The sequence below is a fragment of the Zootoca vivipara genome, chromosome 6 (genome assembly GCF_965207765.1).
Source record: "Zootoca vivipara chromosome 6, rZooViv2.hap1.1, whole genome shotgun sequence".
NCBI lineage: Eukaryota > Metazoa > Chordata > Lepidosauria > Squamata > Lacertidae > Zootoca > Zootoca vivipara.
Window position 1 is genome coordinate 3,700,667 of NC_142589.1, and position 13,669 is coordinate 3,714,335.

Here is a 13,669-nt window from a genome sequence, read left to right on the forward strand (position 1 = left end):
CAGCGCACCCACCGCACCGAGCAGGCTTTCTACCAGGAGGCTGGAGGCTTGGCTTTGGAGTCACGGGGCAATACCCCGCTACGTAACACGTATGTGCAGTGCCATTATGTAGTGACACATGCGTCATTACGTGGCAACGGCCCCCCCCCCCCGGGTGCATGACAATTTGCCGCCCTGGGTGACGCAGCGGCTTGCTACGCCGCTGTGCATATGGATGTGTAAACCAGCCCAAGGAAAGATCTCATTGGGAACTATTTATCTGTAACTGGGCAGGTTTAACATTAGTCACAATTCATGGAGGAATACAACTCGTGTTCATGGATACGAGTTTCTGGAGCCAAAATGGCCATATTTTGCATCTTTGCTGAATCTTCATAGATTTATGGCATATACAGAAACCATCTAAATGCTTCTATTTGGTGTCACAAAGGCAACCCACTCTCTTACACATCCCACATAGGATCCATATATCAGGACTAATTCTGTTGTCTCATTCCAATGACACAGCAGATGAGCCTTTTTCAACACAACATGCCTCCTTTTCAATTAACTCTACAAGTGAAAACTAGTTAACTTGGAGAATGGAATGAGCAACATTCTAGAAATTAATCTTTCCCAGAGATAACGAGAATTCCTTACTTTATACCTTGGGAATGTTTTATAGTAGTCAACGGGGAAACCACACTGTTTTCCAATTTAGCTCCAATTGTTGAAGGGCAGTGTGTATTCTATTCCGCTACTGCTCTGCAAGAACAAATGGTTTTCATTTCACAAAATGATATTGTGCTTCAAAATGCACATACACATTTTGAACCTCTTACACGAGGGATATTGGAAAGTGGAGACCTTTCTTAAATTAAAAAGAAGGAGAATGCTAAAGCCATGAAGAGCCTCACCACTGATAAACAGAAAGCTTTGAATTCCGTCAGATTGCAAAGAGATGTTTACAATGTCTTAGTTACAGGTAGGTAGCAGCGTTGGTCTGACGTGTTGGCTACTGGAAGGAATTTTTTGTTTTTGTTTTTACAATGTATGGGTGGCTAACAACTCTCTTCCCATGGGAACTATTAAAGAGGATCTTTTTCATTAAGGCAGCAGGTACTATTCTGCCACCACCACCCCAACTCTACAGTTCTATGATTCTTTCTCCCAAGCTCTTCTAAAACAGATGGAAGATGGAGATGGTCCAAAGGGCCATCTAATCATGGATCTAGCCAGGATTTTTGTTGGGGGGGGTAGGCTTTTGTTGGAGGGGGGGCAGAACCTGAGATTTGTATTGATTTGCATTGATTTTGATTGCCCCCACCCCTTGGATTCGCCCATGCATCTAATCCAGCACTCTGCAGTGCAAGAACCACAGCCTAGTACCACTGAGCCCAGTGGGACTTCCTTCCAAGTAAAGAGGCGTAGGAATGTGTGGTGTGCCTTTTTAAAAACCTGTTTTTAATACCGTGTTTTAAATCATTGTAACCCACCCTGGGTCTCTAGAGTGAAGGGCAGTCATAAACTAAAACAGTAATACCACCACAACAAAAAGACAAGTTATTTTCAAGAATCAGTAGGGTATACTGAACACAGTGATATTCTTGGATGTAGCCGGCGTGGTCCAGGTGGTGACTGGTCCAGATGTTGTTGGACTCCAAATTACATCAGCCATGTCCATTGGCCATGCTGGCTAGGGCTGGTGGGAGTTGGCATCCAATAATTTATGGAGGACCACAAGATAAACACCTTGCTTGCATTGCGCAAGTCACTATTTATTAGTCTAGCCTACTCCGTAAGGTTGTTGCGAGAATAACATGGAATCGTAATATATGTGGCTCTTTGAGCTCCTCGGATGAAAGGTTAAAGGACACCTCACATTTTTGCAATGCTTTTTTTTAGTGTTTGAAGTACTTTCCTTGTATTATTTCAATCCTATATTGTAATCAGTCCTATAGATTGGGGCAGGGGGATGATGTTGAAAGAGGCAGCTAGAGTCACCATGTGTGTTCTTGGTTGAGGTGAAATTCCAACCAAAGATGTTATGGTCACTCTTAATGACTCAATTGAGTCTCATAAGAGTGCAAAAAGCTGTGATCAGTCTTTGGTTTCATCTTTTTAGGGCAATGACACAAAGCCTGCTGGTGCAAACGTTTCCATTTCACAGGTGCGGAACTGAATGTGCGAGAAGCTAGCTTGCCGCAGGCATGTGTGAGACCAGGGAGGGATTTGAAGCCATATCTCCATGGTACAGCAGGACCCCAAAGTGGCTGGGGAAACCCAGCCAGATGGGCAGGGTCTAAATAATAAAACTATTATTATAAAAGGAATGGAACCCAAAAAAGTGGACTTTAGACAAATACATGGAGGGCAAGGCTCTCAACAGAAACTAGCCATGATAACTAGGTTCCACCTTTACTGTCTAATATACTGTCTAATATCAGCTGCTGGGAATCGCAAGTGGGCAGCATGTGCCATTGTGTTCATGTCCTGCTTGCAGGCTTCACATCTGACATCTGTTTGTCCACTGTGAGAAGAGGATGCTAGACTAAAAATGGATTGCTTTTGCCTGCTCTGGTGGGGCTCTTCTGATGTTCTTCTGTGCAACATTACCTTTCTGCTGCATGTAAGGTTTTGGAATCTTTGTCAGTGCTGATTTGAAAACACCATATCTATACCCAATCTATATCCATTTCATCCTGAGGCAAGCTGTTTAGCATGATGTTTTTATTTACCTTCTGTGTTTCTGCACCATTTTAAAGTCAGGCTGAGACTGCTTGTAGAAGGCGCATAAGAAAACCAATGAATTCTAATACCTAAAAAGCAGCAGCAGCAAAAACTGCTTTGCTGGGTCAGCCCAGAGCTCCATTACAGTCCAGCACTTGTTTCTAAGAGTGATCAGCCACTTTCTCCTTATATCACACACATGCACATGCCTCTCCATCTTCCATCTTGCCATGCAATAAACACAACCAGAGTTCAAGAACACTTTCCAGGCAGCTAAAAAGTGGGGCTGCTAAAGGCTGCCTGGGCCAACAAAGAGACATGGAGGGCCACATTTGACCCTCAGGCTTTTTATCCCTAGTCCAAAAGCACCCTTTGATCCAGAAGGGCCTCTCCTAAGTCCTGGCAGGCAAACAAACATGGAAGGAAACAGGGGGAGAGGCAGTCAGTCAACCTGGGAAAAGACACTCTGCACTTGCTCAGGAACACTCTCCACTAGGGCTGTGCCCTGCAAGCAACGAACAAACCAGCTCCCCAACTTTTGTCAGGACTTGATCCCAAACTGCCCATCCTCTCACTTTTCACTCTAGCCTCTTCTGCCACCGCCCCTGTTTTCCCCTAGCTGGCCCTAGCACGTTTCCTCGGGCTCTCTTTCCGCTTCGACGCGCGTCTTCCCTTCGGATCCCGACGCTTAGAACCCAGGTTCCGGGGTCCAGCCCCCGCGCGCAGGTATATCTTCCTCACCTGTCCACGGCGATGGCCGTCATGGAGTAGATGCTGGAGAAGACGGCGGCGACGGAGAAGAAGTTCTGGAAACGGCAGTAGAAGAGGCCGTAGTACCAACAGTTGTGGACGGCGTAGGTGAAATTGACCAGGGTGTTGAAGGCAGCCATGGAGGCTTCGGCGAAGGCCAGGTTGACCAGGAAATAGTTGGTGACGGTGCGCATCCGCTTGTGCGCTAGGATGATCCACATCACCACCAGGTTGCCCACCACCGAGACCAGCACGATCAGCGCGTACGCCACCGCCCACAGCGCGACCTGCCAGCCCGGCTGCACGAACTGGTTGCCATCGAAGGAGGCGTCCGTCGAGGCGTTGGAGCCGTTCGAGGGGGTCCCCTCCATCGCCCTCAGGGTAGCTCGGGGAGCGCCAGCGGGAGCAGCATGGGGGCCGCCTCAGCAGCAGACGGAGGGGGGGCGCGGTTGGGGCCCTCGCGCAGAAACTTGTGCGGGGTTTGCGTAGAGGCAGCCGCGCCCGTCGGGCAACGGGAGGGGGCCCAGGTGCTCTCCGCAACCGGACACTCGCCTCGATCTCCGCGCGGCCGAGTTCGCCTCGGCGCCAGGGAGCGCGGAGCTCTCCTGCGGGGAACCGCCCCGTCGAGGCTCTCTCCGGCTCTCGCACTGCCTGAGTGGAGCGCCCGGCTGCGTGGCGGCGGCGAAGCGGCTTTTTATAGCCCGGCAGCAGCAGCAGCGGCGGCGCGTCAGGGAAGGTGGGCAGCGGAGGCGGCGCGCAGGCGTCCGGGCGCGCTCCCGCGCGGGGGATGCAGCTGCGGCAAAAGTGGAGGCGTCTGCTCGGCGAGGGCCCCCGGGGCCCCTGAACCAGGACCGTCCAGCTGGGGTGCCGGGCCGCCTTAACTCTCGGCGCCCCGCAGCGCCTCTCCGTCCAATCCCGCGATGGGGAATCTTTTGCCACATGCTTTCTAGGTAACCTGCCGGGGCCCGAGGATGAGCGGGGCCGGGAGGCCAGAGGGGGAAGAGGCAGGCAAAGCCATTTCCCCTTCCTAGACTTGGCTGGTTTGACACACACCCAGACCCAGACCCAGGTTGCTTTTAGCGTGCAAAATGTGGAGTTGTGGGGCGGGGGTGCCGCTGAAAAGCTGATAACGTGCAGTTTGAAAAATCGGAGAACTGGAGGGAACCCAAAGGGCCCCCGCAAAGCCCCCCGCAATGTAGGAATCACAGTTAAATAGGAATAACATTGGACAGGTAAGGTTAAGCTTATGTGTTTATTAAGTGGTTCAGTGGCAGGCAGACGTGTCAGCAGCAGTACTGTATCCACAAAAGTGAAATAAGAGTAGAATTAAATAAAGGATTGCATAAATTATATCAGTATTAAGAATGCTTCAGACAAATTGCCCAAACTTTCTTCTCTGGGGTTGGTTGCATCGCAGCCTCCTAAAAACCCTTAAAGTCCTTCTGGTTTTGGTTCCTTTGAGGTTTTTGTTTGTTTTCCTGCTGTGGGGTGTCTGATGGGGAATTTGTGTAGTTTGAAAACCTGCTTTTAAAACACCCTGGCACACACTCACCACTGCCTCATCTTTCCTCCATCCAGGCTAGCCAGAGGCATAACCAGAGTTCAAGAATTCATTCTAGCCAGGCAAACACCTGTCGGATACAGCAGGCCAGGGGGCAGGTGTCACCTGGGGAGAGTGGGTCTGGCTGGGAAGGGCATAGCTGCCAAGTTATCCCTTTTTTAAAGGGATTTTCCCTTATGCTGAATAGGCTTTCTCGCGAGAAAAGGGAAAACTTGGCAGCTATGTGGGAAGGGGTGTGGGGCAGAAAGAGTTCTTACCGTTTAAAAAGCATTATTCAGAACCGTGGTTTGCCTGACAGCCTAAGGAAGATAATGACACTAAAATTCAAAACAGTAATAATCAATGGCACATTTATTCAAAATCCAATTAAGACTATTTGGTTTAATTAATTCAACTAAATTGAGGAACTTGTTCCAGTGAGATCTGCTTTGCAAAGTCTGATAGTCATTTACACCTCCAGTTCATCAAACATTTCCATGTAGGGTCTTTTGGTGTCTGTAATATTACAGATTATCTTCAAGCTGTATTCCATGAGGGGTTCAAACTCTGCAATCAGATCATTTCTGTGCTTTATGACTTGGAAGAGTTGGGGAAAGTTCTGCACTTGCCAGCTTTCTGGCTCCTGCTCACCACCCTCATCCTCACATTCTGAACTCAATCTGACCAGTTTCCTCAATTCTGCCACAATTAGCTCTTTCACTTCTTCCTGGATGAGGCCAACAGAGCCATCACTGCCCACATGCCTGGCAATCTGCACTAGGTCCTCCACCTCGGTGTCAATGTTTAGAAATCCCTTGAAATTGGTTCCGGTTTCCGCCGGCAGGAATGGCGGACCTGTTTTCCATCCCTCTGACCTTCGTAAGGAATTTGGCGGTTGCTAGGGGAGTAAATGGCAACCCCCTACCCTCTCCGGGGGTTACGGAGAGGGGCCGCTGGCCCGCGATGCCCCCAGACCCACTCCGACTGTTTATGGAGTGGGGGGAGCTTGGGCTGAAAAGCACTTACGAGGGCCAGGACTCCCGGACGCTAATCTGCATGGCGGGGATTTCCATGGTTAAAGAAGATAATTAGGCTTAAATCTATGGACATACTTCAGAAGGAGGGGAAGAAGCGCTGTTTACTGCTGAGAAATCTATGCTGCTGAGGGAGAGGAGTTAAAGGCTGTATATCATCTGGAAGAAGGATTGATGGGGACGGAGCGATAAGGGAATGGAGTTTTATTTTTCTTCATATGAGTTACTTCGTACCTTCCCAGACGCGATGTCCTGGCTTGTTTGGAGTGAAAGAGAAGCAAAAGACTGTGTGAGTTGAACTTTATAAACTGTTGTTACTGAGCATATTTTTTAAAGATGTGGAGTTGCCGATGAGAAAAGCCCCCCCCCCCCTAGTCGGACGGAAGGAGTCCTGGACGCGTTCGGAGGATTTATGAGCTGTGACGCACTTTGAATTGGAGCAGCGACCTGAAGCTAAGTTCAGCTATAGGGCAAGGAGATCTATTAATTTACCAAGAGTTTATGGTTTGATGTTTGGGTCTTCTGCCTGGAAAAGCTGTAAATTTTATAAAGATCGTTAATCTTCATGGCTATGAGAGAAAACGAAAGTGATTTGAGCTTTTTAAGATGGCGCTGCTTCGACGCAACAGGGAGCTCCAGACTAAGAAGATTTATGGGGAGGCTGGACTGATTAACCCACACAGGAGAAAGAACATTTGTGAAACCTCGTTTGATATTTATCTCAGCAGCTGGGAAACAATCGGTTGAAAGTGGAAAACATCTATGTGACTGTAAGGGGAAGATCTGGATTATTATGAACTTGGAGGACGATTTGAACTTTAGAAAAAAGACGGCAGTGGACGGTTGCGAGGAATCCCCAATTTCTTGAAGCATGGGAACCCAAATAAAAAATTCTTTAGACGATTTGGCATAACATTCGGTTTGATTGATATATATATGTGTATAATTTGAAATAATGAATGTGATATAATTGGTTTTAATTGGAAAATTAATAAAATATATTTTTTTAAAAAATAGAAATCCCTTGAAATTGTGCACACATTCCTTCCAAAAGTTCCACCACCAAGCATGTATTCACTGTTTCAGGCTTGCTTGCATACGATTCTACGATCCACTGCCTGTTTGATGTAAGTGATACAGTGAGCAATATTGAAGGACTCCCAGAATGCTGTGAGATCAAGATCTGGATAAACACCCATCATCTAGAAGGAAGTGAGCTTTGTGTAAGCAGCCAGAAGCAATGAATCAAACCTTGATCCAGAGGCTGGTGGTGGGAGATGCAACCTCAGCCTTGCCATGTGCAAAGCAGAGTTCCTCAGGGGGCTCAGAAGCAGAAACATTTTAGGCAACCAGATTTCTCCTTCAGGTACCATCTCACCTCAGGAATGAAGCCTTTGTGAAGCCAGTCCAGAAATCATAGAATCCTAGAGTTGTAGAGTTGAAAGGAGTCCCAAGGGTCATTTAGTCCAACCTCCTGCAAGGCAGGAATCTTAACTCAAGCATCCATGCCAGATGGATATTCAACCTTTGCTTAAAAACATTCAAGGAAGAAAAGTCCACCACTTTAAAACTTTTTGTTTAAGCCCAGAAATGCATTTGAGCTCTAAAAAGGTCCCTCACCTCTGCTGCAAAGGTTGGAGCAAGCATGGGCAGAGTGCCAGGAGCTTCACCTTCCCCAGATCAGAAATCACACTCTCGGATGTGACAGGCGGGGGGGAAGGGGGGAGAGAAGGAGACGGGAGGGAAAGGCAAGACGGCAGCCAAGGAATGCATGAAGCAAGGCCACTCTAGCACAGCTGCACTCCAGGCATGCCCAGAGGCACTCTCAACACCCCCCTGCTTCTTAAAAATGGATTTTGGTTTGTCTTGCTTTAAAAAAAAGTTCTAGGGGGTTGGGGAGTGGAAGAGTCTGGCCCTACAGCCTGCCTCAGCCCTCTCCTCTCCATTACCCACCAGCGGTAGTAGACATCTATGCACTTGAGCTGGAAGTCAGTGTCACAGTGGTAGGTGCTGGTGGGGTCAATGCCATGCTCATCCATGGTCACCTCCCAGAACCTGGCACTGATTGGGTTGCCAATACATATCTGAGGTTCTGCTCCCTCTAACAAAAGCCTGTTCCCCTAACAAAGATCCTGGCTACACCCATGAATAAGTCCATTGCATTTTGTGGTAGGCACTTTTAAAGGGGTCCTCTATGCAAAAGATGATGTGTATACAGTATTTTTTTAAAAAATAATAATGGCAGAAGTAATTTTTTTCCAACTAAGGGGATAAATATTCTGAGGGGATAAATCTTGCCTAATTCCAAAAACATCTGCAGTGGTTTCCCTGCAAGGACAGCCTTTATCATTTTGGTGTGGCTCAAAAGGAAATCACTGACTCTGCCCTATTGCTTTGTAACTGTACTGTATGTGCAATTTGTATGAAAACATCAAACATATGTGCCCTTAGGTAAGAAACCTGCCAAATTACAGACCATTGATGCAGAGGTCTTCTGTTAGGGACTTTGAAAGCTCATCTGCTGGAATCTAAAAGGGAGTTGCTTCCCTCCTTCTGGATTTGTGGGCAATTACTTTATTATGAAAATGTAGAGGTGCCATGAGGAAAGCAAGCTGTGAAATTTGAGAAGAATCGAGGCAGGGGCCAGGGGAGTTAGGATAAATCTAGGAAAGACAGCTCCAGGCTTCTGCTCAGCTGGCACCCAAAGCGCAAAGCCAAATTGATAAGTGTGGGGGTGTAGGCATGAAGTACAGAGGCAGGAGGACTCCAGAGTTCTTTTCTCAAGCAAGCATCATAATAATAATAATTAATAATAATTTATTATTTATACCCCGCCCATCTGGCTGGGTTTCCCCAGCCACTCTGCATCACCAGCAGAAGTAGCCAGGAGCACAGAACAGAGGAGAACAAGGTCAGGTGATGTATTACTTTCCCAAAGCACTGTGATTGGAAAACCTCCATATAATAATTCCCTCTAATAGGTAGCCAGACCCAGAAGTCACAAAAGAGGTCTCTCTACCCTGGTGTTCTCTGCTTGGCCTCCACAGTTGGAGGCAGCCGTACCAGTTGCTGGAAATTACACGAGGGGAGAGGGATCTTGTGTTCATATCTGGCTTCCAGACTCCTGCTCTTCTGACTGTATGTTCTTAGGAGTGACGGCATGTTTGGGGGCCTCTCTACTCATTCTCTTGAGTGGGACCTTGAACTTCTGCCTCAAAGTCCTGTCACCATATGCATCATGTCTTTTAGATTGTCCACTTTGAGGGCAGGGACTCCTGCTACTGGGTTTTGTAAGCTGCCTCTGAAGTCATTTAGCTAAAAGCAAAAGGGGAAACATAAGAAACAAATAAATGTTTTTAAAAATAGCCTCTCACTCAGGGAAGGGACAGCGGCTTGCCATGCGCAAAGGTCCTGGGATTTAAGGGTCAAGTATTAAGGATGGGCTGTGATTCTTGCATTGCAGGGGGTTGGACTAGATGATCCTTTGGGTCCTTTCCAACTCTATACTTCTATGATTCCAAGAACCTGCTGTCTGGAACAGGGGTGGAGGAAGCTGCTCCGGCACCCGGAGCAGCACCCGGGGGCGTGGCCACGCAGCACACATGTGCAGCGTCACCACGCACGACGCATGCATGCTAAACACATGCTGCTTCACGGGGATGGCGCTGGGACCTTTTAGTCTCGGCGGTAGCCACAAGTACAGGACCTTGGCACCATCCCCGCATGGCGCTGGAGTGGCGGCGCTCGGCTTGGGAGTTGCGGGGGGGGGCGTGCGCCAAGTGTCACCCTCCTCCAGGGTGGCACCCAGGGCGGTCTGCCCCCATCTCCCCCCTTGCTATGCCAGTGGTTTGGAAACATAGCAGACGGACAGCAGAGGACTTGAGAGAGAGTCTCCAATGAGGACTGGCCTTTTGTCTGAAGGTTTGCCAAAATGGGAGGGGGGCTTTCCAGGAGGGCTCTGGATGAAAAAGCAAATGTGAGGGAGGAGCCCAATTTATGGGTGGCAAATTGGGACTGGCCACTTCAGGTCCAGTTTGGGAAATGCAAGGAAAAAGAGGCAGGGAGGTAAGAGAGGGGGAAATCAAATTTGAGCACTAATTTTTAGTTGTTCTTATAATGAATGGCTGCTTTGCTCAACTAGGGAGCAAGCAATCCTTGATACTATTTCACTGCCAGCAGCTATGGTAAGGATGTGGTTTAAGAGGCAGGGCATCTAAGGCCTTCCTCTTGAGCCTTCCAGCTGTTGAAAACAACACAGGTACAGTACAGTGGTACCTCTACTTACGAATATTTCTACTTACAAATGGAGCTCCGTCCGCCATCTTGGATGCAGTTTAGATAGGATTTTTTCTACTTATGAATTTTTAGATAGGGTTGCTTCTACTTAAGAATTTTTTCTCCCAATGCATTCCTATGGGATTCTACTTACAATTTTTTCCACTTATGAATGTGCGTTCGGAATGCATTAAATTCGTAAGTAGAGGTACCACTGTATTCAGTGCTATTATGAATCACGCTGGTTAAGGCAGCAAGCAGAACTACAGTATACGTAAGTTCTAAAGATAGTAATTTGCCCTGACTTGCAACACAACAACTAGTCAAGGGCATGAAGCCCAGAGGCTGAAATTGACATCACTCCCAACTCCTCCCCGTACTCCACTATGGGTAAGAGGCACTTGTAAAATGATGGTGTCTGAGGTGGACAGAATGTCATGCTCCCATTCCAAAACACAAGGACAGAAGCTCTTATTGAACAGTAATATTCATTCTTGTTGCTCATCCTGGTTGCCCTACCTTGCTGTGTTGAACTTTGCCCGATCTCTCTGTGATATTGACATTCGTCTGCTGCCTGACTTGGCCTCTGGGTCATGTTAGGACCTAGACTGATTCTCCACCCTTGATTTTGGTTTGTTTGGACTCTGCTGCATCTGCAAGCCTGCCCTCATGGGTGAGACCATTGGCCAATGTTGATATCCTCTGGAACTTGGACCTCAGCCCCCCAAGGCATCACCTGGAGCACAACACTTGCAACGTAGGTTTACATAAGAGAGGCACAACAAAATTTAAGCCATCATGTAAACAACAGCTTCAGATGTAATGGAATCCACTGATGATTCATAATAAGGTTTAACAGTGAAAAAACAGATACAAGAGCATAATCCAGATAGCAGCAAAAATAAGGTGTCTCCACAATGAAGTCTGGCCTACCTGAGACTGTTATGGGGGAGACTAACAGAACCGTGCAATGGTCCATGGGGTCACGAAGAGTCGGACACGACTAAACGACTAAACAACAACAACAGAACCCAATATGGCAAAGATATTGTAGAACACCCTACTGATTGTTGGTATCATGCAGCAATTATTGGATGAGAAATTGAATGAAAAGGAATCAGAGAAAGATCAGAGTAAATAATACACAAGATCTTTTTTGGGGGGGTGGGGGATATTGATCAAGATTTGCCTGAATATGAGAGTGGAATGGTAAAGTAGGAGACAGGAGATGATGAAATGAAGAGGATCTTCACACAGAGCTGGGAGGGTCCACCCCCTTTTTGTGTTGGACAAGGGTTAAGATCTACCTCTGATAGAGGGCTGTTTTCCTTTTCCTCTTTTCCTTTCCTTTCCTTTTTCTTTTCTTTGTTCCTCGTCTTCTTTATTTTTATTTAGATTACTTTGGTTTTTATTGTATTGTATGCTGAAAAGTTTCTCACGTGTGTGTGTGTGTGTGTGTGTGTGTGTGTGTGTGTGTGTGAATGGAATCTGGTCTGCCTCTCTCTCTGCACTGCCACAGCTGCCCTCTTGCTGCCTGTAGCCATGCTATCCAGATGCCTGCCCACCCCCATTCTGCAAACATTGGAGAATATTCCCCCCAGAAGCATACTGGGCAGGAAAAACTGCTACTGCTGAGCTGTCAAAGTTGGTGGCATTTTTTAAAGTGTTAAAAGATAGAGAAAAAGAATAAGATTAAAAGAATGGCAGGAAAAGGGGGTGGGAGAGGGAATATGCCCTTCTGTTAAAGCTGTGCTCTTCAGCCTGGACCTGAGGGTGGGGGGAGGGGGAGAAACAGGTCCAGCTCCTCCTCTGACAGTGCCTGGGGTTCTCCATCAGGTATCAACCAGGATCCTCAGCATTAGATTGAGGGGCCCCTGCCTGCTCCTCAAGGCCCTCCACCTCTGGGGTGTCTGCCTTGTTCTCTGAGGCAGACTCAATGTCTGGCTTCAGGTCAGGGCTAGGCAGGACAATGGGCTATTTTGAGCTTGGTTTTCCATGGAGAAGCAGGATACAGGTAAACAATGATCATGACAATGGTGAAATGCAGCAAAGGCAAAGAAAGGTGGTATAGTGTAGTGGTTAGAGTGCTAGGACCAGGGTGAGACTAGGGTTCAAATCCCCACTCAGCCATTAAGAAACTCACTCAGTGTGATCTTGAACCAGCCAGTGCCTCTCGGCCTAACCTACCTCACAGGGTTGTTGTGGGAGAGAAACATGTGTGCCACCTTGAGCTCCTTGGAAAAAATGTGGAATATAGCTGCAATAAATAAAATAACATAAAATAATGTTCTAGCACATTAAGGTGCAGCCCATCTCTATGATCCCATTTCCACACACATTCTCTCCATGGGGTGAGCATCTCACAGCAAACAAGCTTATCGGTGCAGAGCTAAATCCTGAAATGTAACTAGAGCCTGGATATGACCTCCCAAAGTTGAACTGAGTGCTGAGGTCAGCAAGCCTGCCAGTTAATTTCATGTATATACTTATTGTGCTCTGTGCAAACAGACTCAAGCTGAGATAATACATAAGGGTGCTAGATCTTTGGGAAACAGTTTGTACCAGAAAGTCAAGTTAACATCTGATTTTCCAACCTGCAATTACACATGACCCTGTTACGGGAGAAATGTCTTTGCAGGCATACAGGAAAGTCACCTATTCAAAGTTATTGAGACTTATCATTATAGCATGCAGATGGAGCTGTAAAGTTTTGCTTATGCAGAATAATGGAGCCTTCCCCAATCTTGTACCCTCCAGATGTTACAGGCTGCAATTCCCATCAGGCCCAGCTAGCACAACTGCTGGCCTATCAGGACAGATTAAGGCTACACACACACAATCCCTTTAAAACATATTCAAAACAGAATTCTGGGCACCTTCTGCAGACTGTATGTCTGCAAAAATGGGAATATATGAAGAGCCTGCTGGATCAGGCCAATGGCCCATCAAGCCCACCTTCCAGTTCTCACAGAGGACTGTAGGTATTAAGCCCTCACAGGCTTTAAATAATAACAACAGTAATAATAAAAAGGAAGATCTACTCCTCTCTTCTCTCCATATTTAATTATGACAGGACACTCAAATCTCCTACCTCAGTTTTGATAGTCTGATTCAGATTGCAGCTCACTGTCCACATCTCCGGAGGCGCCTTTAATTTGGAACCAATACAGTGTTACCTTGGGTTAAGAACTTAATTCGTTCTTAACCTGAAACTGTTCTTAACCTGAGGCACCACTTTAGCTAATGGGGCCTCCTGCTGCCGCCGCGCCGCTGGAGCACGGTTTCTGTTCTCATCCTGAAGCAAAGTTCTTAACCCGAGGTACTATTTCTGGGTTAGCGGAGTCTGTAACCTGAAGCGTCT

The 13,669-nt window shown here is 47.2% G+C and overlaps 1 protein-coding gene across 1 annotated transcript in view; it reads right to left on the bottom strand.

The window, feature by feature from the left end:
- The window catches only part of LOC118086868 (substance-P receptor), a 55,795-nt gene extending 51,677 nt beyond the window's left edge, over window positions 1–4,118 (bottom strand). Inside the window, exon 1 of the mRNA XM_035118867.3 lies at window positions 3,451–4,118. Within this exon, the coding sequence (XP_034974758.1) occupies window positions 3,451–3,830 (380 nt within the window). The 5' untranslated portion in view covers window positions 3,831–4,118. The remainder of the gene's footprint in view (window positions 1–3,450) is intronic.
- Between the last annotated feature and the right edge of the window lie 9,551 nt (window positions 4,119–13,669).